This window comes from Salmo salar, chromosome ssa02 (assembly GCF_905237065.1).
Source record: "Salmo salar chromosome ssa02, Ssal_v3.1, whole genome shotgun sequence".
In the NCBI taxonomy this organism is placed as follows: Eukaryota; Metazoa; Chordata; class Actinopteri; order Salmoniformes; family Salmonidae; genus Salmo; species Salmo salar.
In genome coordinates, this window is record NC_059443.1 from 48,030,941 (window position 1) to 48,055,684 (window position 24,744).

The following is a 24,744-nucleotide window of genomic DNA, read 5'->3' on the forward strand; positions in this document are numbered from 1 at the left end:
CATACATTTTTGACAAAACGTTTCAGATTTTTCCAATGTTACAAAGATGGGAAAAATATCTCCTTGAAATATTCTTGATATGTTCGTCAAAAAAGAGATGAAGGTCCAGTCCTTCACAGTTTTATTTGAGACGACTGTACAACCATCAAGATGAATTGTCTGATCCAACGGCAGATCTCTTTGTTTCCTGGGACCTAGAACTAGCATCTCTGTTTTGTCCGAGTTTAAAAGTAGAACATTTTCCACCATCCACTTCCACTTCACTTCCAGGTTTCCAGGGAGGGCAATTTTGGGGCTTCACCATGTTTCATCAAAATGTACAGCTGTGTGTCTTCCACATAGCAGTGAAAGTTAACATTATGTTTCTGAATGACATCACCAAGAGGTAGAATATATAGTGAAAACAATAGTGGTCCTAAAACGGAACCTTGAGGAACACTGAAACTTACAATTGATTTGCCAGAGGCCAAACCATCTACAGAGACGAACTGATATCTTTCAGACAGATAAGATCTAAACCAGTCAAGAACTTGTCCATGTAGACCAATTAGGGTTTCCAATCTCTCCTAAAGAATGTGGTGATCAATGTTGTCAAAAGCAGCACTAAGATCTAGGAGCATGAGGACAGATGCAGAGCCTTGGTCTGATGCCATTAAAAGGTAATTTACCACTTACAAGAGTGCAGTCTCAGTGCTATGATGGGGTCTAAAACCAGACTGAAGCATTTCGTATACATTATTTGTCATCAGGAAAGCAGTGAGTTGCTGTGCAATAGGTTTTTCTAAATAATTTAAGAAAAATGTTAGATTCGATATAGGCCGATAGTTCTTTTCATTTTCTGGGTCAAGGTTTGGCTTTTTCATGAGCGGCTTTATTACTGCCACTTTTAGTGAGTTTGGTACACATCTGGAGGATAAGGAGACATTTATTATGTTCAACATAGGAGGGCCAAGCACAGGAAGTAGCTCTTTCAGTAGTTTAGTGGGAGTAGGTTTCCAGTAAGCAGCTTGAAGGTTTAGAGCAATGACTATTTTCATGAATGTGTCAAGAGATATAGGATTAAAAACTTGAGTGCCTCCATTGATCCTAGGTACTGGCAGTTCTGTGCAGACTCAGGACAACTGAGCTTTGGAGAAATATGCAGATTGAAAGACTAGTCCGTAATTTGCTTTCTAATAATCATGATCTTTTCATCGAAGAAGTTCATGAATTCATCACTGCTGAAGTGAAAGGCATCCTCTCTTGGGGAATGCTGCTTTTTAGTTAGCTTTGCGACAGTATCAAAAATACATTTTGGATTGTTCTTATTCTCCTAAATTAAGTTGGAAAAATAGGATGATCGAGCAGCAGTGAGGGCTCTTCGATACTGCACGGTACTGTCTTTCCAAGCTAGTCGGAAGACTTCCAACTGGGAAACTAGGCCCTGATCCTTTGGTCTCTCCTGGACTGTGTGACATTCAGTGTTCTCCAGACAGTCCCGGGGAAAAGTGCTTCACACTTCAAAAATGAAATTGGCAATGAGGTAGGCTAGGCTATGGTTTACAATGTTTATTTGTCCAATTATGTAGGCTACTATGCCGTTGCAGGAGCACATAGTGGCTCGCTATATAAGAAGAATAAAAAGTAGCGTATGCCTTCAAGTGGATATCGAACAACTTAAAGCGGACTTTCCTCTGCATCTCTCTGCGCTGCGCTTTCACTGACAACCAGCAGCTGTTTCCTAGAATTCCACTCTTCCCGAATTGCCAGCTATTTTGCTATAGACACGCATCTGTGCAACACATAGGGCTATATATTAGGCCTAAATGATCAAAGGCTTCAGATAAATTACTTCCCAACGATTTCTCAAGTTATGATATTTTTGCAGTATTGTGGGGGAAATGTTTCATAGAAATATAGGCTACTTTGGCTGGACAATAGCCTACGATTGATTAAGCTACGAAGTATACTAAACACAAATATAAACACAACATGTGAAGTGTTGGTCCCATGTTTCATGAGCTGAAATAAAATATATAAGAAATGTTCCATATGCACAAAAAACGTATTTCTCAAATTGTGTGCACACATTGTTTTACATCCCTGTTAGTGAGCATTTGGCAAGATTATCCACCCACCTGACAGGTGTGACATATCAAGAAGCTGATTAAACAGCATGATCATTACACAGGTGCACCTTGTGCTGTGGACAATGAAAGGCTACTCTCAGTTTTGTCACACAACACAATGCCACAGATGTCTCAAGTTTTGAGGGAGCGTGTAATTGGCATGTTGACTGCAGGACTGTCCACCAGAGCTGTTGTTAGAAAATGTAATGTTAATTTCTCTACCATAAGCCTCCAACGTTGTTTTAGAGAATTTGGCAGATTCTCCAAATGGCCTCACAACCGCAGACCAAGTGTAACCATGCCAGCCCAGGACCTCCACACCCGGCTTCTACTGAGGAGTATTTCTGTCTGTAATAAAGCCCTTTTGTGGGGAAAAACTGATTCTGATTGGCTGGGCCTGGCTCCTCAGTGTGGGTGTGAGGCCCACCCATGGCTGCACCCCTGACCAGTCATGTGAAATCCATAGATTAGAGCCAAATCAATTTATTTAAATTGACTGATTTCCTTATATGAACTGTAACTCAGTAAAATCTTTGAAATTGTTGCATGTTGCGTTCATATTTTTGTTCAGTATAATAGGCCTACGGTGGCCTGTAGCCTATAATTGAGGATGGGGTTTATGCAGTATTCCATGGTGTCCATCTCTATAGCTTACCAGTAGTGTCGGTCACACTGTAGGCCTAATTGCTTCCATAGGCCTATTGACACTGTGCATCAGTCCCGTTGGACTCAAAGGCTACTTATTAATTATCGGCCCACTTCAAGGGTTCCTTGTGTACTGAGATTCTAGAATCATCGTTAAATGTACAACTTTGCTCTTTTAAAAAAAATCTGAGATGTATTCTGAATGTAAACCAATCAGGGTTTAGGCCTGGGCATTCACAATTACAGCAACCCCAGTTATTAATGATCTTGTCCAATGCTTTAGACACTAAAATTAAATGTGCTGCTTTGTTTGTGGATCTGTCAAAAGCTTTTCATACTGTTGATCATGCTATTTTATTGAATATTGTCCTCGATAGGCCTGAGCTCTGACACCTGTTCATGGTTTCATGATTATCTTAGTGACAGAACTCAGGACATTGTGATTAAGTTGAGTCTGAATTTCTTGAAGTACTTGAAGGTGTAGCACAGCGGTCGATTTTCGAACGTGTTCTCTTCTCTATTTATATAACCACCTTTGGTCAATCTGTTAAAAATGGTAAGCTTCATCTATATGTAGATGATACTATTATTATGTATGTTATTGCCCGGACTGTTGATCTGGCTGTGTCAAAACTACAGTCAGATTGTATAGCTATGCAGGAATCCCTTGCTGATTTAAAACGTGCTTAATATGGGCAAAACTAAATGTATGTTGTTTTTAAACTCTCGTAAGACTAATTACATGATCACTCAATAGATGGTTCTCCAATTGAACGTGTTCCCGCATATAAATAGGCCTATACGCATATGGATTGATATGGATTTGACATTTAAAAAACAAATAGATGAGTTGGTTATGAAGCTAAGATTTAAAATTGTCTCTTTCTATAGAAACAGATTGTGCCTCTCTAAACAGTAGGAAGCAGATTATTCAGTCAATCTTTTTATCTGTTCTTGATTATGGTGATATTATTTATCAAAGTGCAACTGCTATTACTCTTAAACTTTTGGATTCCATCTACCATAGTGCCCTTTGTTTTGTTACAGGCGACATTTTAGATACTCATCACTGTATTCTGTATTTAAAGTTTGGCTGGACTTCGCTAAATACCCGAAGATCTCTACATTACTCCCTTTTTGCTTACAAGGCCCTACTTCATAAACTTCTGTCTTATCTAACTTTGCTGTTGAAGTATAGACACCTGAGTTGCCGAACCTGTTCACAGGATTGGTTAACTTTTGAGGTTCCTAGGGTCTCCACAGAGCTAGGTAAATCTGCTTTTAGCTTTAATGCACCGTATTGCTGGAACAGAATTCAAAATATATTTCAATTTAAAGTATTGATTGGGAACTTATTTTTAACTGTTTTTCTGGGTGATTTGTGATGTTTTATTTGTGCTTACCATGACTATGTTTTTGTATTGTAATGTTTATATCTGTATCTATATATATATATATACTGCTCAAAAAAATAAAGGGAACACTTAAACAACACATCCTAGATCTGAATGAAAGAAATAATGTTATTAAATACTTTTTTCTTTACATAGTTGAATGTGCTGACAAAAAAATCACACAAAAATAATCAATGGAAATCCAATTTATCAACCCATGGAGGTCTGGATTTGGAGTCACACTCAAAATTAAAGTGGAAAACCACACTACAGGCTGATCCAACTTTGATGTAATGTTCTTAAAACAAGTCAAAATGAGGCTCAGTAGTGTGTGTGGCCTCCACGTGCCTGTATGACCTCAATACAACGCCTGGGCATGCTCCTGATGAGGTGGCGGATGGTCTCCTGAGGGATCTCCTCCCAGACCTGGACTAAAGCATCCGCCAACTCCTGGACAGTCTGTGGTGCAACGTGGCGTTGGTGGATGGAGCGAGACATGATGTCCCAGATGTGCTCAATTGGATTCAGGTCTGGGGAACGGGCGGGCCAGTGCATAGCATCAATGCCTTCCTCTTGCAGGAACTGCTGACACACTCCAGCTACATGAGGTCTAGCATTGTCTTGCATTAGGAGGAACCCAGGGCCAACCACACCAGCATATGTTCTCACAAGGGGTCTGAGGATCTCATCTCAGTACCTAATGGCAGTCAGTCTACCTCTGGCGAGCACATGGAGGGCTGTGTGGCCCCCCAAAGAAATGTCACCCCACACCATGACTGACCCACCGCCAAACCGGTTATGCTGGAGGATGTTGCAGGCAGCAGAACGTTCTCCATGGCGTCTCCAGACTCTGTCACGTCTGTCACATGTGCTCAGTGTGAACCTGCTTTCATCTGTGAAGAGCACAGGGCGCCAGTGGTGAATTTGCCAATCTTGGTGTTCTCTGGCAAATGCCAAACGTCCTGCACGGTGTTGGGCTGTAAGCACAACCCCCACCTGTGGACGTCGGGCCCTCATACCACCCTCATGGAGTCTTTTTCTGACCGTTTGAGCAGACACATGCACATTTGTGGCCTGCTGGAGGTAATTTTGCAGGGCTCTGGCAGTGCTCCTCCTGCTCCTCCTTGCACAAAGGCGGAGGTAGCGGTCCTGCTGCTGGGTTGTTGCCCTCCTACGGCCTCCTCCACGTCTCCTGATGTACTGGCCTGTCTCCTGGTAGCGCCTCCATGCTCTGGACACTACGCTGACAGACACAGCAAACCTTCTTGCCACAGCTCGCATTGATGTGCCATCCTGGATGAGCTGCACTACCTGAGCCACTTGTGTGGGTTGTAGACTCCGTCTCACCGCCAGCATTCAAAAGTGACCAAAACATCAGCCAGGAAGCATAGGAACTGAGAAGTGGTCTGTGGTCACAACCTGCAGAACCACTCCTTTATTGGGGGTGTCTTGCTAATTGCCTATAATTTCTACCTGTTGTCTATTCCATTTGCACAACAGCATGTGAAATTTATTGTCAATCAGTGTTGCTTCCTAAGTGGACAGTTTGATTTCACAGAAGTGTGATTGACTTGGAGTTACATTGTGTTGTTTAAGTGTTCCCTTTATTTTTTTGAGCAGTGTGTATATATATATATATTGTGTATAATATGTATTTTTATATTGTATTATACAGGGCACATTTGGAAAAGAGACCTACTGTAGGTCTCAATATGTCTTCCATATCAAAATAAAGGTTAAATAAAATAACAAATAAAATCACGGCCTGTAGAGAGGAAAGGAAGAAGGAAAGGAAGCTAGGAATGGAGGACAAGAAAGGGTTAGAGGAAAGAAGGAAAGGAATATAGGAAAGAAATGGAGGAGTTCACATGTATGTGGTAGGGATTAACCACGGCCAGTAGATTGCAATAGTATTGGTTTTAGTGAAAGGCTAGTTTTAGTCACAGGCTGCTGCAGCTGGATACTATTTACAGTGCATCCCCTCAGCTGATTATCAGCTGTTGTCAGACACAGGTGAGTCTTGAAATACCATTCTTTTCCTCAATAGTGTGTGCTGATTTCTAACAAAGATGGTCTATATATTGACAAGATATTCGAGTGACGGCTCTGACAATGGAAATACATGTTCTCAAAGATGGAACGCAGACGGGAGGAGGCAAGAGCGGGTGGAACCATTCTAGCCAACGAGAGGACAGATACGCATGTGAACAACATGCCATAGAGATAGATAAAGGACTCATCTATGTATCTGTGCCATCATAGCGTCTGTGACAGCATGGGCTGCGCCATTGAGGCTATCTCCATTTTAAAGTAGTACATTTTTCTTCTTCTTCATTGGCTGATTGCTCCCAATTCATAGGAAAGGGGATACCTAGTCAGTTGCACAACTGAATGCATTCAACCGAAATGTCTCTTCCGTATTTAACCCAACCCCTCTGAATCAGAGAGGTGTGAGGGGCTGCCTTAATCGATGTCATCGGCACCAGGGGAGCAGTTGTTGTTGAGGGTTAACTGACTTGCTCAAGGGCAGAATGGCAGATTTTTCCACCTCTGTGATTCAAACCAGTGACCTTTCGGTTACTGGCCCAACGCTCTTAACCGCTAGGCTACCTGCCGAAAACCCACCCAATTGACTACATTAAAATGGTGGAAGCCCTTTAATGGCAATGTATATCCATGATGAGTCATTTATCCATCTCTATGACAACTTTGCTGAAATGCCACGTGTCCACTTATATCAGTGCATTCGTAACAACCTGACCATTACGAAACTTCTATTTGATCGAATTAGCCTTAAGTACCAAATTAGCAATAAAACATTTTGTTGACCAAATTTGACACTCTCTCATTAGCTAGGTTTCCATCCAATTGGAGGCAGATTTTCATGCATTCTAAAATCTGCATAAAGAATAGATGGGCATTTTCCCTCCAGTGGTGTGTCCTAACGGACTTGGTGTGAATAAAAATGACATAGTGCACACAATTTTTTTTTTGAACTTTAGATTTTTATTCGGTACATGAAAACTGAAGCAATGTGTTTACATTGCATTTTCCACTCTAAAGATCACAAAAACGGTTAAATAGCAAATGTGCCTACTCTGGTCTTGGCGTGTGAGCTCTAGCCAATAACAGACACAGTGTGAGTAGGCTGTGGGGGTAGGCTAGTCTACATGATGAGATTAATATGGATAAAAGCAATTCATATTTGTATTTGTCAAACAGCAGTAAGCATCGATCATCATGTCAACAGAATAAGACCCTCGATAATTATTGGAAAGGAGTATCAAGCTCATTACCTTGCACTTTCACCACCATGTGAAGTTCATAATTGATTTAATCTGTAGCCTAAAAAATTGCATGCTTTCCTGACAAGTCGTAGTGGGAGGACCACACATGTCTTTGCGTGACTCCAAGTTTACTTTGATATGATGGTTATTATATCAATATTTGCGCATAAAAGCTTTTCCACTGACAATTCTTGCATAATACATTTTACTGACACAAAAATCTCCCAACATGTCGAATGAAAAAATTATCTGTTGACATTTTACATAAAATCACATTGTGATTTTTTGAAAATATGGTATGACTTTACTCGCATAAAAGCTGTGGATCTAAACTTGGTTAATGACTTCCAAACAAAAATTCCTCACTTTGTGGGCTGATTTTTGTGGACAGATTTTGGGTAGTTAAACCTCTCGCTTCGCCTCTTCCTCTTTGATTCAACTAGATGAAAAGCTTCTACTTTTAGCTAAATGGGTTCTTTGGGGTTCTATAGTCTTGGCCAAAAGTTTTGAGAATGACACAAATATTAATTTTCACAAAGTTTGCTGCCTCAGTGTCTTTAGATATTTTTGTCAGCTGTTACTATGGAATACTGAAGTATAATTACAAGCATTTCATAAGTGTCAAAGGCTTTTATTGACAATTACAAGAAGTTGATGCAAAGAGTCAATATTTGCAGTGTTGACCCTTCTTTTTCAAGACCTCTGCAATCCGCCCTGGCATGCTGTCAATTAACTTCTGGGCCACATCCTGACTGATGGAAGCCCATACTTGTATAATCAATGCTTGGAGTTTGTCAGAATGTGTGGGTTTTTGTTTGTCCACCCGCCTCTTGAGGATTGACCACAAGTTCTCAATGGGATTAAGGTCTGGGGAGTTTCCTGGCCCTGGACCCAAAATATCGATGTTCTGTTCCCCGAGCCACTTAGTTATCACTTTTGCCTTATGGCAAGGTGCTCCATCATGCTGGAAAAGGCATAGTTCATCACCAAACTGTTCCTGGATGGTTGAGAGAAGTTGCTCTCGGAGGATGTGTAGGTACCATTCTTTATTCATGGCTGTGTTCTTAGGCAAAATTGTGAGTGAGCCCACTCCCTTGGCTGAGAAGCAACCCCACACATGAATGGTCTCAGGATGCTTTACTGTTGGCATGACACAGGACTGATTGGTAGCGCTCACCTTGTCTTCTCCGGACAAGCTTTTTTCCGGATGCCCCAAACAATTGGAAAGGGGATCTATCAGAGAAAATGACTTTACCCCAGTCCTCAGCAGTCCAATCCCTGTACCTTTTGCAGAATATCAGTCTGTCCCGGATGTTTTTCCTGGAGAGAAGTGGCTTCTTTGCTGCCCTTCTTGACACCAGGCCATCCTCCAAAAGTCTTCGCCTCACTGTGCGTGCAGATGCATTCACACCTGCCTGCTGCCATTCCTGAGCAAGCTCTGTACTGGTGGTGCCACGATCCCGCAGCTGAATCAACTTTAAGAGACGGTCCTGGCGCTTGCTGGACTTTCTTGGGCACCCTTAAGCCTTCCTCGCAACAATTGAACCGCTCTCCTTGAAGTTCTTGATGATCCGGTAAATGGTTGATTTAGGTGCAATCTTACTGGCAGCAATATCCTTGCCTTTGAAGCCCTTTTTGTATTGAAGACGGCACGTGTTTCCTTGCAGGTTAACCATGGTTGACAGAGGATGAACAATGATTCCAAGCACCATCCCTCCTTTTGAAGCTTCCAGTCTGTTATTTGAACTCAATTAGCATGACAGAGTGATCTCCAGCCTTGTCCTCGTCAACACTCACACCTGTGTTAACGAGAGAATCACTGACATGATGTCAGCTGGTCCTTTTGTGGCAGGGCTGAAATGCAGTGGAAATGTTTTTGGGGGATTCAGTTCATTTGCATGGCAAAGAGGGACTTTGCAATTAATTGCAATTCATCTGGTCACTCTTCATAACATTCTGGAGTATATTGAAATTGCCATCATCAAACTGAGGCAGCAGACTTTGTGAAAATTAATATTTGTGTCATTCTCAACTTTGTTTTTGTGCATTGTTTTTCTTCATGGTGTTGGAAAGTGTACAGGTACAGACCTAGATGACTAGCCTATGTACAATACAGTAATGTACATTTACATTATGTGGTTTGTTAGAATGGTAAATTAATACCCTACAAAAAGTGTTTGTTTTCCATCTTATTTGATCAAGACATTTTTTTTATTTCATGTGGATGTCTTTGCCCATATCTTTGCACCTTTTGATGTAAACGTTTGAGGACAGGGTTTTGTTCTTTTTGGATTCCATTAGAATGGAAATTGCAGAGAAATGGACAGGGCAACAACTCTTACAATTCCAACTATTGATTCCTGCAAGATACTGTTCTTAATTAGTAATCTATCACAGTGCCATCCGTTTTATCACCAAAGCCCCATATACTACCCACCACTGCGACCTGTATGCTCTCGTTGGCTGGCCAGCATCACTACTTATCCGTCGCCAAACCCACTGGCTCTAGGTCATCTATAAGTCTTTGCTAGGTATAGCCCCGCCTTATCTCAGTTCACTGGTCACCATAGCAACACCCACCCATAGCACCCGCTCCAGCAGGTATATTGCACTAGTCATCCCCAAAGCCAACACTTCCTGTGGCTGCCTTTCCTTCCAGTTCTCTGCTGCCATTGACTGGAACGAATTGCAAAAATCTCTGAAGCTGGAGTCTTATATCTCCCTCACTAACTTTAAGCATCAGCTGTCTGAGCAGCTTACCAATCACTGTACCTGTACACAGCCAATCTGTAAATAGTACACCCAACTACCTCATCCCCATATTATTACTTACCCTCTTGCTCTTTTCCACCCCAGTATCTCTAATTGCACATCATCATCTGCACATCTATCACTCCAGTATTAATGCTAAATTGTAATTATTTTCACCTTTAGGGCCTATTTATTTCCTACCTCCCTACTCTTCTACATTTGCACACACTGTAGATAGATGTTTATATTTGTCTCTTATTTTGTGTTATTGACTGTACATTTGTTTAAGTGTAACTCTGTGTTGTTGTTTTTGTCGCACTGCTTTGCTTTATCTTGGCCAGGTCGCAGTTGTAAATGAGAACTTGTTCTCAACTGGCCTACTGGTTAAATAAAGGTCAAATTAAAATAATTATACAACTGCCTTTTTTTCCAAAGCTGAGATGCTGAATTTTTTAGGGGCCAGCGTTGTTGCCCACCTAACAGAAGTCTATATTGGTACGCTAATACTAGTAAAGACCCAATGCACTACTTTTGTAAAAAATATATATATATGTCACATCCTGACCAGTAATAAGATTATTTGCTATTGTAGTTTGGTCAGGACGTGGCAGAGGGTATTTTGTTTATGTGTTTCGGGGTGATGGTTTATGTAGTAGGGTGTTTGATTTATTATTTCCGGGTTTTTTGGTCACTGCTCTATGTTAGTCTATTTCTATGTTCTTTCTAGTTAGTCTGTTTCTATGTTTAGTTAATTGGGGTGTGGACTCTCAATTGGAGGCAGGGGTTGTCTAGTTGCCTTTGATTGAGAGTCCTATATATTAGGGTGTGTTTGTGATTTGTGGGAGGTTGTTTCTTGTTTTGCGTGTGTGAGCCTGACAAGACTGTTTTGTTGTTCGTGAGTTCTTTGTTTTGTTGTTTTTTGGTGTTCACTTTATTTTATAATAAATAGGCCGGTACGCGCAATACCAGCTCCCCGCATTTGCCAGGAGGAAGTGGGCATCCAGCCAGTTAGAGCGATGCCAGTTCTGTGCTCGAGACCGCCAGTACGCCTCTACGGTCCAGTGCGTCAGCCCAGTCCGACTCGTCCTGTTCCCGCTCCCCGCACTAGCCCTGAGGTGCGTGTTCCCAGGCTGATACCTCCAGTACCAGCACCACGCATCAGGCTTCTAGTGCGTCAACCCAGTCCGACTCGTCCCGTTCCCGCTACCCGCACTAAACCTGAGGTGCGTGTTCCCAGGCTGATACCTCCAGTACCAGCACCACGCATCAGGCTTCTAGTGCGTCAACCCAGTCTGACTCGGCCTGTTCCCGCTCCCCGCACTAGCCCTGAAGTGCGTGTCCTCAGACTGGCACATCCAGTACCAGTACCACGCATCAGGCTTCCAGTGCGTCAGCCCACCCTCGAGAGTTCGGCAATAGTGTGCAGTCCAGAGTACCTGGCAACAGTGTGCGGTCCAGAGTATCTGGCAACAGTGTGCGGTCCAGAGTATCCGGCAACAGTGTGCGGTCCGGAGTATCCGGCAACAGTGTGCGGTCCGGAGTATCCGGCAACAGTGTGCGGTCCGGAGTATCCGGCACCAGTGTGCGGTCCGGAGTATCCGGCACCAGTGTGCGGTCCAGAGTATCCGGCAACAGTGTCTAGTCCGGAACCGAGGGAGACTGCCTGCGACCCGGAACCGAGGGAGTCTGCCTGCGACCCGGAACCGAGGGAGTCTGCCTGCGACCCGGAACCGAGGGAGTCTGCCTGCGACCCGGAACCGAAGGGGTCTGCCTATGACCCGGAACCGGGTGAGTCTGCCTATGACCCGGAACCAAGGGAGTCTATCAGCAACCCAGAACTGAGTAAGTCTAGCCTTCCCTGTAGCTCAGTTGGTAGAGCATGGTGTTTGCAACGCCAGGGTTGTGGGTTCGATTCCCACGGGGGGCCAGCACAGAAAAAAAAATGTATGAAATGAAATGTATGCATTCACTACTGTAAGTCGCTCTGGATAAGAGCGTCTGCTAAATGACTAAAATGTAAATGTAAAATGATTCGAAACTAGATATGATTAACTGTATATCGAATAAGTCTGCCTTCCGTATGGAACGGAAGAGGTCTGCCGATGATCCGGAACGAGGGGAGTCTGCCTACGGCCCGAAACTGATCAAGTCTGTCTGCATTCTGGAGGACAGTAGGCCGGAGCCAGAACCACCTCCAGTATAGGTGGGTTGGGGAGGGGGGGTGTAGCACAGGTTCCGTCGTTGACGGCAGCCACCCTCCCTTCCCTCCCTTTAGTTTAGGGGGAATTTTTCTTTTTGTTGTTGTTTTTTTTAATTAATTTTTTAATTTATGAGGTGCATCCGGGGTCTGCACCTTTAGGGGGGGGGGGGGGGGGGGTACTGTCACATCCTGACCAGTAATAAGATTATTTGCTATTCTAGTTTGGTCAGGACGTGGCAGAGGGTATTTTGTTTGTGTTTCGGGGTGATGGTTTATGTAGCAGGGTGTTTAATTTATTATTTCCGGGTTTTTTGGTCACTGCTCTGTTAGTCTATTTCTATGTCCTTTCTAGTTAGGCTGTTTCTATGTTTAGTTAATTGGGGTGTGGACTCTCAATTGGAGGCAGGGGTTGTCTAGTTGCCTTTGATTGAGAGTCCTATATATTAGGGTGTGTTTGTGTTTGTGGGAGGTTGTTTCTTGTTTTGCGTGTGTGAGCCTGACAAGACTGTTTTGTTGTTTGTGAGTTCTTCGTTTTGTTGTTTTTTTGGTGTTCACTTTATTTTATAATAAATACAAGATGAGCATCCACATTCCTGCTGCGTTTTGGTCCTCCATTCCCGACGACAACCGTTACAATATATATATTAATAATAATATACAGTGGCAAGAAAAAGTATGTGAACCCTTTGGAATTACCTGGGTTCTGCATAAATTGGTCAACAATAGACAAACATAATAACACACAAATTATTGTATTTTTATTGTCTATATTGAATACATCATTTAAACATTCACAGTGTAGGTTGGAAAAAGTATGTTCTACCCCTAGACTAATGACTTCTCCAAAAGCTAATTGGAGTCAGGAGTCAGCTAACCTGGAGTCCAATCAATGAGACGAGATTGGAGATGTTGGTTAGAGCTGCCTTGCCCTATAAAAAACACTCACAAAATTTGAGTTTGCTATTCACAAGAAGCATTGCCTGATGTGAACCATGCCTCAAACAAAAGAGATCTCAGAAGTTTACTTGTATAAATATAGAAAGGGTTACAAAAGTACATCTTAAAGCCTTGATGTTCATCAGTCCACAGTAAGACAAATTGTCTATAAATGGAGAAAGTTCAGCACTGTTGCTACTCTCCTTAGTAGTGGCCGTCCTGCAAAGATGACTGCAAGAGCACAGCTCAGAATGCTCAATGAGGTTAAGAAGAATCCTAGAGTGTCAGCTCCAGAAATCTCTGGAACATGCTAACATCTCTGTTGAGGAGTCTACGATATGCAAAACACTATACAAGAATGGTGTTCATGGTGGGGCACCACGGAAGAAGCCACTGCTGTCCAAAAAAAACATTGCCGCACGTCTGAAGTTTGCAAAAGTGCAACTGGATGTTCCACAGTGCTACTGGCAAAATATTCTGTGGACAGATTAAACTAAAGTTGAGTTGTTTGGAAGGAACACAACACTGTGTGGAGAAGAAAAGGCACAGCACACCAACATCAAAACCTCATCCCAACTGTAAAGTATGCTGGATGGAGCATTGTGATTTGGGGCTGCTTTGCTTCCTCTGGACCTGGACAGCTTGCTATCATTGACGGATAAATTAATTCTCAAGTTTATCAAGACATTTTGCAGAAGAATGTTAGGCTATCTGTCCGCCAATTGAAGCTCAACAGAAGTCGGGTGATGCAACAGGACAACAATCCAAAACACAGAAGAAAATCAACAACAGATTGGCTTCAACAAAATAAAATATGCCTTCTGGAGTGGCCCAGTCAGAGTCCTGACCTCAACCAGATTGAGATGCTGTGGCATGACCTCAAGAGACTAGTTCACACAAGACATCCCAAGAATATTGCTGAAGTTAAACAGTTTTGTAAAGAGTAATGGTCCTCTTTAAAATTCCTCCTGACTGTTGTGCAGGTCTGATCTGCAACTACAGAAAACGTTTTTATTTTTTTTATTTGATTTATTTCACCTTTATTTAACCAGGTAGGCAAGTTGAGAACAAGTTCTCATTTACAATTGCGACCTGGCCAAGATAAAGCAAAGCAGTTCGACACATACAACAACACAGAGTTACACATGGAGTAAAACAAACATACAGTCAATAGTAATGGTTGAGGTTATTGCTGCCAAAGGAGGGTCAACCAGTTATTAAATCCAAGGGTTCACATACTTTTTCCACCCTGTGCACTGTGAATGTTTTCACGGTGTGTTCAATAAAGACATGAAAACGTATAATTGTTTGTGTGTCATTAGTTTATGCAGACTGTGTTTGTCTATTGTTGTGACCTAGATGAAGCTCACATCAAATTTTATGACCAGTTTATGCAGAAATCCATGTATTTCTAAAGGGTTCACATACTTTTCTTGCCACTGTATAAAATATAGCATTTATCAATATAGCTAGTACAGTATATTGTTTTTTAGGGGGTGCTGCATCACAGTCAGCACCCCTACTTCCCGCGGCTATGCCTCAGTTGCTTAAAAGCTTACCAGTCTGGGCCTAAGCCTGTGTCCTTTCGATCTACCTTTAACCCTTAATTTTTTTTAAGGGATTATGATTTTCCACAATAGTATTGACGAGGCTCAAAGCTAAATCTGGTTCAGTGACAGCTGAAATACAATCAAGGTCACTAAAATAAAGATTGTGTAAAAAAGCCTGTTCAAGTAAGTTTTTAAAATTCGTCTGTGATGACACAAGGCTCAGATTTTTGTATTCTCACATCTCCAACACAAACAACTGGGCAATGGTCACTAGTAGAAACACCAGTAGAAACATATTTCTCAGAGGTATTCGTTAAAATACAATCAATCAGAGTTGACTTTGAAGGATCTTTATGGTTAGGCCGTGTAGGCTTAGTCACTAACTGGCCTAGGTTTAGATCCTTAATCCCTACCACATACATGTGTACTCCACCTTTTCTTTCTTAGATTCCTTTCCTCCTTTCCTCTCTCCTTTTCTGTTCCTCCTTTCCTAGCTTTCTTTCCTTTCCTAGCTTCCTTTCCTTCCCAACCTAAATGTTCTCACCAACTTCCCTATCCTCATCTCCTTACCTTTCCTAGCTCCTTTCCTCTTTTCCTAGCTCCCGTTTCCTAGCTTCCTTTCCTTCTTCCTTTCCTTTCCCTATTTTCTTTCTTAGATTCCTTTTCTCCGTTCCTCGCTCCCTTTCCCAACTCCCTTTATTTTCCTCCTTTCCTAACTTTCTTTCCTGTCCTAGCTTCCTTTCCTCCTTTCCTTGCTTCCTTTCTTTCCCTACATCCCTTTCCTCACCTCCATCCCTTTCCTCACCTCCATCCCTATTCCTAGCTTCCTTTCCTTCTTCCTTTTCGTTCCTCCTTTTCTTTCCTAGATTCCTTTTCTCGCTCCCTTTCCGTATCTCCTTTCCTAACTCTATTTCTACTTTCCTAGCTTACTTTCCTTTCCTAGCTTCATTTAGAGAAGCACCTGCTTTCAATATGCTTTGTATCCCTCATTTACTCAAGTGTTTCCTTTATTTTCTGGCAGGTATCAACAACGCACAGTAGAGAGGAAAGGAATGGAAGAAGGAAAGGAAGTTAGGAAAAGAGGAAATGAAAGGACGCTAAGAAAGAAGGAAAGGAGTCTAGGAAAGAAAAGGAGCTGCAATCTGTAACTTTTCGGGCAAATTGACCAAATTCACATAGAAATATGAGTTATAGATCTGTCATTCTCATTCAAAGCAAGTCTAAGAAGCGGTAAATCTGTTTTATGTGCGCTATTTCTATGCTTCCCGTTAAGTTTAGTATAGAGAATCATTGTAACAGCTAAACCGCTGTGAAATATATTTTCCATAACAAAAAATATTGTATTTTCAGCAGTTTGAAGCTGATGTACAAAACTCAAAGTAAAAGAAGCAAAAACTAAACTTAAGTGCTTGTTTTGTCACATAAACGTATTAGAACTATTAGAATTTTTGCCACCAGGAAATGGCGGTGCGATTTCTGTATAGTGCAGCTTTAACGCCTTGATCAGACTGACAGCATTTTCGATTCTGCAGTCAAACTGTTTTAAGTTGATATGTGTGCAAGTTCAACATTTACTACTATTTCTGTCAAGTCTACCTACACAATTTGATGCATACGTTAAGACTGTTTTCGTTTTTACTAAACAGTACGTTCTAAATAGTACATTCGGTGTGCAGTAATTGGCAAGACAGATTTCTAACACGGCCACTGTCTCTTTAAAAATTGAGGGCGCGTGGTCTGTGTAGAACAGTTGCCGACTGGGATAGCCTACAGTAACACGCACACTGAACCAGTGTGGCTTCATATCTGTTAGCTACCAAAGTAATCCACGGTACAGGCAAGTATGTCGGTATTTAATATTTTTCCCTTGGTGAAAACGGAATATACGAGTTATCTTAATATAACCACGAGCTGTTTAGTTATTTGGATTCGTTTAGCGGGATATTTTCATCCATGTACCAATGAATCAGCTAGCAAGCTAACTTTCAGATAACGTTAGCCAACTCCTGTTGGCATTGTTAGCTAGCCTAACCTTCCCGTTTAAAGTGCAGCTAGTTAGCGTTAGCTTTGTGTTGGTAAAATAGCGAACACGTTAGCACACTTTCTGGTTTAAACAAACTCAATTGCCAACTGTTAACTTAGCCAGCTAACGTTAGCTGGCTAACGTTGTCATTGCAACCACAGGCGCTTGTATGCTAACATTAGCTTAGTTCTAGCTAACAAGCTAGCTGACCAATGTGACTAAGTTCTGTATTTACTGTAGCAATATACACCAGTCTAACAAATGTACCGACAATTGATGGCAGTACTAGCTATAGCCATCACCATGTCCCTGGGACGTGTATCAACCACATGGCTGTTGCACAAGATGTACGTGGAGCGAGACTTGGACTAGAGTGGTATGCAACGTTACGACCGACAGGCGCAAACAATATAGCTAGTTGTTCCTGGCTGCAAACAACCATCCTGTTAACTTTAACTGGATGGTTGTTTGCAGCCAGGAACAACTAGCTATATTGTTTGCGCCGGTCGGTCGTAAGGTTGCATACCACTCTAGTCCAAGTCTCGCTGCACGTACATCTTGTGCAACAGCTGTCCGCATTGGTTAGGCTAGCCATTGACTGAATAATAGCCAATTCCTGACATCTGTTCCAAGTCCAAATTCACACTGCCCTCTTCCATAGGTCACATTATACTTTGTAACTGATATCCTACTGCAGCAATATTATTGTACCCCAGAATTGGAACTGTTATCTAGAATTGTTCTTCCTCTAATAACCTTCCTAAAATAATTATTTGCTATATTAACTGCAGTCTTCATTTTCTGTTCCTACAGGCTTATTTCCCCCTCAAATCTTTTCACACGAGTTGTTTCGTGCAGGGTCTGTTGTAGCCATGCCTGCAAAGAAGGCTCTTAATAAGAGACCGAAGGAAAGTAAACCTGAGGAAGTAAACGATCCTAAGAAAGTTAAAGGTAAGCCACTGACTGACTCTATTAAGCCAATATGAAGTCTATTGTTAGATGTTCTATCTCTTTGTCAAGCTGCCTACTTGAACACACTCCTAGTATGAGTCCTTTGAAATAGAATCATTAGCGTCTGTGCTTGTTAATTGCGCCATTTTTATAAACATACTACAGTTTGGATTAAATAATACTGTTGGTGTCAGTTTCCCACAGCAGCCATGGGCAGGAGAAGGGTCTGGTTCTAGTGCTGGGCCAAGGGGACGTAGGACAGCTGGGTCTGGGAGAGGACATCATGGAGAGGAAGAGGCCGGCCCTGGTGACCCTGCCTGAGGGTGTGGTGCAGGTGGCGGCGGGGGGCATGCACACAGTCTGTCTCAGTGACACTGGAAATGTGAGTGAAGGAGGCAGATCCAACTTCAACTGTCTCAAGATGCTGCATCCAATTTCATAAATCCAGATTAACCATGCTACTGGTCTTTTTAAAAAATCACTGAAGTTGGAGACTTATATCTCCCTCACTAACTTTAAGCATCAGCTGTCAGAGCAGCTTACCGATCAGAGCAGCTTACCGATCGCTGCAGTACACAGCCCATCTGTAAATAACCCATCCATCCAACCAACTACCCATCTCATCCCGTTTTTGTTTTTCTGCTCTTTTGCACACCAGTATTTCTACTTGCACATCCTCATCTGCACATATATCACTCGTGTCAATTGCTAAATTGTAATTACTTTGCCACTATTGGCCTATTTATTGCCTTACCTCCTTACTTCATTTGCACACACTGTATACAGATGTTATTAACTGTACGTTTGTTTATCCCATGTGTAACTCTGTTTTTTGTCACACTGCTTTGCTTTATCTTGGCCAGGTCGCAGTTGTAAATGAGAACTTGTTCTCAACTGGCCTACCTGGTTAAATTAAGGTGGGAGAAAAAAATTCTCAATTGAGAATATCTATTAGAAATGCTTTTTAGTTCAGGCCCTGTATTCATGAATTGGCTCAGAGCTGTGTTTATTTCACCAACAATTATGAAAAATACTTGTCTATTACTTTTTCCTGACGCAAAAAAATTATGATAACGAGATGAAATGCCCTGCAGAAAACAATAACTATTAAAAATGATTTTATTTTAGTTGACAAATGTAAAGAGATGAGAATTATACGTGATACTAATTTACATAATTTCACATGAAGCTCCTTTGCGCCGTTTGTGTCCCATCATAAGCATACATGCCTTTTGTGGAATATAATGTGACCCTCTCAGTGGTCTTTCAGTTGCACTGGCTGATGAAGCTCATCTGTCTGGCTCTACCACACACACACAGCTACCAGGAGGTCACTCCTCTTTTGAACTGATGTGCAGCCAGGACACTTCAATTGTAACTAACCTCAACTTAGAACCTTTAATGTTTACTCTCTTACTTTCATATAGGCTATTTTTGCTTTGATCACATCAGACGCTCTATTACCATGTGCGCTGTTATTCATCTGTTGACGCTCTCGCGTTTGGGAAATGTGAGTGCAGTTGCTTTTATCTGATTGGAAATACTAAGGCTATTTGCTGAAATATTAGGAGTAAATTATTAATTTTGGCATTGTTGGAAAGCTCAGGTTCTCCCATTTAAATAAAAAGGGGGGAATCACTGTTATTTACCCACATCACGAGGTTATGATGGGGAGAATCTGAGCGGTATGGGCCCAAATTCTTTTACTAGTAGCCAAGGTTTTGTAGCCTAAATAATGGCTGACTTTTGTTACAATCTGCTACAAGCGATGTTGCCAGCTATGTGGGAATTGTAGCCTTGTCCAAATAGGCCTATCTTATTGTGAACATTATTGAAGTTGGAGGTATATATAAATTCTTTCATGGGGGAAGAATGTAGTGGGAAATGTGACCAAAAGAGGAAATTACTAAACCGCCTAATGGCAGCTATTTTAGATTTTGCCAAAATTAACACTGGCTCATAGTAAGAGTGCTGATCTAGGATAAGGTCTTATTTAAAAGGCAAAACTGATCCTAGATCAGCACTCCTACTTATACATATACCCTGGACTAAGATTAACCTGGGGCTGAGAAACTGTATCTTAAGGATATATGACTTTGCTTAGTAACAAGATGCTTGTCACTGGTGTAGATCTACACGTTTGGCTGCAATGACGAGGGTGCTCTGGGTCGAGAGACTACAGAGGAGGGCTCCGAGATGGTGCCAGGAAAGGTGTCCCTGGACGAGAGGGTGGTTCAGGTGTCTGCTGGGGACAGTCACACAGCTGCACTCACAGACGACGGTGCAGTATACATCTGGGGCTCTTTCAGGGTGAGTAGGGGACAGGGTTTAACTGCTGTCAAACACCCTGGAAACTGTTTATGCACCATTCTGTTACTCAAATAATCTTAAATGGACTTTCATTATATTACATTTTACATTTCATTTCATTGACTTTCCATTGACTTGCATTGCATCTGCCTTTAACTAATCAAATGGAATACAATTTTATTTGTGACATGCTTCGTAAACAGGTGTGGACTAACAGTTAAATGCTTACTTGTGGGCTTTTCTCAACAATGCAGAGAAAATTGAAAAATAATAGAAATTAATACATGTAATGATAACTTGGCTATATACACAGGGTACCTATACCGAGTCGATGTGCAGGGGTACGAGGTGGATATGTACATGCACTGTATAACTAGGAATAAAGTAACAGATAATAAACAATAGCAGCAGCATATGCCATCTCTGTCATATACCAAATTCAGAGAACCTGCAATTCTCACATTTCACACATTGTCCCATTTGCATTAGGATAACAGCGGAGTCATTGGTCTACTAGAGCCTATGAAGAAGGTTACTGTGCCTGTCAAGGTCCCCATGAAAGGGCCTGTGATGAAAATAGCATCAGGTGAGAAATGGGGACTCTGTCCCTAAACCTTTAAGGTTTCTCTACATAAGTTCTGCTTGACCGGAGGTCTGGACCACGTTCAATAAAAATATGATTACAACTGACGTGATTCCTTCTGCAGGTCAGGGGCATGTTTGTCCTACATCTGAGCTTTCTACCATATCGTTTCTTGCTCAGTGCTGCCCTGGTTATAAGACCATATTCATGACCTCTGACCCCCAGGTAATGACCACTTGGTGATGCTGACCACAAGCGGTGACCTCTACACATCAGGCTGCGGAGAGCAGGGGCAGCTGGGAAGGGTGCCAGAGCTCTTTGCCAACCGAGGGGGCAGGAAAGGGCTGTGTATGTACCAACTGAAACCATTTACCTCTGACGCTGTATTCATTCAGCTGTAGTTTGGGTGTGAGCACTCATATGATGAATGAATATCTATACCACTATTCTCTGTTTTGACTGCTATGGGTGACAGTCAGGACATGTGTTTCTGTATGATTACAGTGCGGTTGCTGATACCTCAGATTGTGAAGGTCCAGTCTAGAGGCAAAGTTCACTTCACAGATGCCTTCTGTGGGGCTTATATGACCATTGCTGTGTCAAAAGAAGGCCACGTCTACGGATTTGGACTGTCAAACTACCATCAGCTTGGTGAGCATAAGATAAAAATGTATTTGACAACCATCAGAAATACTGTAACAGAACTTGGTTTATCCTCCAATTTGAGCTTAATTCGTCAACTATAGCTAGGTTTCCATCCAATTGGCAACAGATTTTCATGTGAAAATGGAAAAAACTGCATAAAGAAATATGCACATTTTTACTTTGATATGGTGGTTGTCAATATATGCGCATAAAGGAAGCATTTTTTTTTTATCTGACATGTACTTTACTTGCATAGAAAGGTTGGCTGGAAACCTGGTTATTTATGCATTCTCTGATCTGCTCTAGAATTGCAGTTGGGTGTGTTGGAGAGTCACACAGTACCCATTGACCATAGACCTCTGTACTAATGTTTCCAGGGACCAAACTCATCAACACGTGCTTCGTTCCAATAAAACTTACCACCTTCAAAAACTCCACCATTAACTGGATTGGCTTCTCAGGGGGACAGCACCACACAGTCTGCCTCGACTCTGCCGGTAAGCGCTTCGGGGCCCATCTTTTATTTTAAACGCTCTTGATCAGATCAACTATGTCATAACTTGGACTGTTCAAGAATCTGTCAACTGCATAGTGCAGCACAAATTGGGAAGATAGAGATGTCTCCTTTCTCTGTCCTCCTATAGGGAAGGTGTACAGCCTGGGCCGGGCAGAGTATGGGCGTCTGGGTCTGGGCCAGGGGGCAGAGGAGAAGAGCGAGCCCACGCCTGTGGAAGGACTGGATGTAGCCCAGGTGGTGGCATGTGGGGCATCGGTCAGCTACGCTGTCACCAAACAAGGTGAGGTCATAGCTAGTGTATTTCTGGTTTATAAAAAAATAATCACCTGCTGATGTTGTGCATGTCTACATTGTGTGCAATTGTGATAGGAATGACTCCAAGGCCATTGTGTCTATATATGGTCCGCTGATGTGTGTATTTATTGCAGGGTCTGTGTATGCCTGGGGTATGGGCACTAACCTCCAGCTTGGCACGGGTGAGGAGGACGACGAATGGAGCCCTGTAGAGATGACGGGCAAGCAGCTGGAGAACCGCATAGTACTGATGGTGGCCAGCGGGGGGCAGCACACAGTCCTGTTGGTCAAAGACAAGCAGGAGTGTTGATGTATCCTCAGGTTGACCTTGTTGGTCTGCACCAGAGGGATCTGTGTTAAATACCTACATGTGGGGGAGGGGTTTGTGGATGAATGTGCCTTCCTGTGCTGAGCCAGGTATGCCGTGGAGGGAACGTGGTGATGGGGCAGGGGTGAGACTGACTAGTCTCTGTTAAAGAGGGCTCTGAATCTCTCCCACTCTGCAAAAATCCCCTAATGTATTTGGATGTGGTTCAGTAGATCATGATCATTACGCAAGAGAGAAACAGTTTTTTAAAATCTAGTTTGCTTAGTTATTTTTTTATGACAATCTTTAGGATTCCAGTATGCGTGTGTGGGGAAAATAGTGGACGAGCCTTTTAATGAAATCCCAAGTCACAGCCTTTTAAGATTCCCATTTTTGTTCCAAGCAATAACCCCCCCCCCCCCCACACGGCATCAGTAAGATGAGTACTAGTATTTCTTGTCAGCACCATGTAGTTGAGACAGCTGTTCACTGTACCCCCTTGCACAATTATTTGCTGGTCCAACTTGGAAATAAAGTACAATTTTACTGTTTGGAATTATTTAAATTTTTTTGCACACTGCAATGGCAAACTTTGTCCAGGTGTTGTCGCTGGTAATACATTGAGGGCCCAATAACAGATGGCCATAGTGATGACTTGAGTAAGACAGCCAAACATTTATCAGTCCGTCAACATATTTCTATAAGGCAGACAGTGTAAATTAAAGTCACCTGAAGTTGCAAATGCAAGGGCCGTGGCTTTTGGCGTGATGGGTAACGATGCTTTGTGGGTGTCAGTTGTTGTGTGCAGAGGGTCCCTGGTTCAAGCCCAGGTTGGGGCGAGGAGATGGACAGTAGCTATACTGTTACACTTGTACATTTTTGTTGGTAAAAGGCCTGAACTTGACATTGCTAGCTGGCTTCTGACTTAATTCATCCTACTTCACTGGCAAGCTGTATCAGGCAGCTTTAAATGCGAGGGGAAAACTAATAGCTATATTTGCTAAGCTATCCATCTGATAAAGTTGATTAAAAAAAAGCTTTATTAGCTAGCTAGATTGAAACTGCTGGGAGAAAGTTAGCTAATGTTGCTAGAAAATAACTACATATTTGCTAGCAATAATACCTACACTGAACAAAAATATAAACACAACATGCACAATTTTCAAAGATTTTACTGAGTTACAGTTAATAAGGAAATCAGTCAATTGAAATAAATTCATTAGGCCCTAATCTGGATTTCACATGACTGGAAATACAGACATGCATCTGTTATCACAGATACCTAAAAAAAATCTAGGGGGTTGGATTCGAAAAACCAGTATCTCGTGTGACCACCATTTGCCTCATGCTGCGTGACACATCTCCTCGCATAGAGTTGATCAGGTTGTTCATTGTGGCCTGTGGTCCCACTCCTCTTCAATGGCTGTGCGAAGTTGCTGGATATTGGCGGGAACAGGAACACGCTGTCGTACATGTCGATCCAGAGCATTCCAAACTGCTCAATGGGTGACATATCTGGTGAGTATGCAGGCCATGGAAGAACTGGGACATTTTGAGCTTCCAGGAATTGTGTACAAATCCTTGTGATATGGGGCCATGCATTGTCATGCTGAAACATGAGGTGATGGCAGCGAATTAATGGCACGACAGTGGGCCTCAGGATCTCGTCACGGTATCTTAAATAGCCACAAGCCATACACACTGTCTGCCGTCTGCCCGGTACAGTTCAATCCGGAATTCATCCATGAAGAGCACACCTCTCCGGCGTGCCAGTGGCCATTGAAGGTGGGCATTTTCCTACTTAAGTCGTTAATGATGCCAAAATGCAGTCGGGTCAAGACCCTAGTGAAGATGACGAGCACGCTGCTGAGCTTTCCTGAGATGTTTTCTGACAGTTCGTACAGATTTTTTTGTGCAAACCCAGTTTCATTAGCTGTCCGGGTGGCTGATTTCAGACGATCAGCTTCTTGATAATCCATCCATCTGACAGGTGTGGCATATCTTGGCAAAGGTGAAATTCTCACCAACATGGATGTAAATTCGTGCACAAAACTTTAGAGAAATAAGCTTTTTGTGTGTATGGAACATTTCTGGTATCTTTTATTTCAGCTCATGAAACATGGGACCAACACTTTACATGTTGTGTTTATATTTTTGTTAAGTATACTATTGTGAACACTTTGGTCAAACTTCTTCGTTCCCCTGCCTGTTTTTTGATGCACTGGTGACAAAGTATGCAAAAG

General features: G+C 42.3%; 1 protein-coding gene across 2 annotated transcripts; it reads left to right on the forward strand.

The window, feature by feature from the left end:
* The first annotated feature begins 16,606 nt into the window (after positions 1 to 16,606).
* Positions 16,607 to 23,057, forward strand: rcc1 (regulator of chromosome condensation 1). 2 transcript variants are annotated; one of them, XM_014163881.2, is made up of 10 exons: positions 16,607 to 16,712; positions 17,708 to 17,845; positions 18,040 to 18,227; positions 19,976 to 20,155; positions 20,645 to 20,741; positions 20,964 to 21,086; positions 21,243 to 21,389; positions 21,761 to 21,880; positions 22,028 to 22,180; positions 22,329 to 23,057. In XM_014163881.2, the coding sequence occupies exons 2-10, from the start codon at positions 17,767 to 17,769 to the stop codon at positions 22,502 to 22,504; spliced, it is 1,263 nt and encodes a 420-aa protein (XP_014019356.1). In that variant the 5' UTR covers positions 16,607 to 16,712; positions 17,708 to 17,766; the 3' UTR covers positions 22,505 to 23,057.
* The last annotated feature ends 1,687 nt before the right edge of the window (positions 23,058 to 24,744 follow it).

Coding starts and splice junctions, on each gene's coding strand:
- rcc1 (XM_014163881.2), top strand. CDS start 17,767: ATGCCTGCAAAGAAGGCTCTTAATAAGAGACCGAAGGAAAGTAAACCT. Junction 21,881..22,027: donor AGTCTGCCTCGACTCTGCCG/GTAAGCGCTTCG, acceptor GTCCTCCTATAG/GGAAGGTGTACAGCCTGGGC. Junction 22,181..22,328: donor CTACGCTGTCACCAAACAAG/GTGAGGTCATAG, acceptor TATTTATTGCAG/GGTCTGTGTATGCCTGGGGT.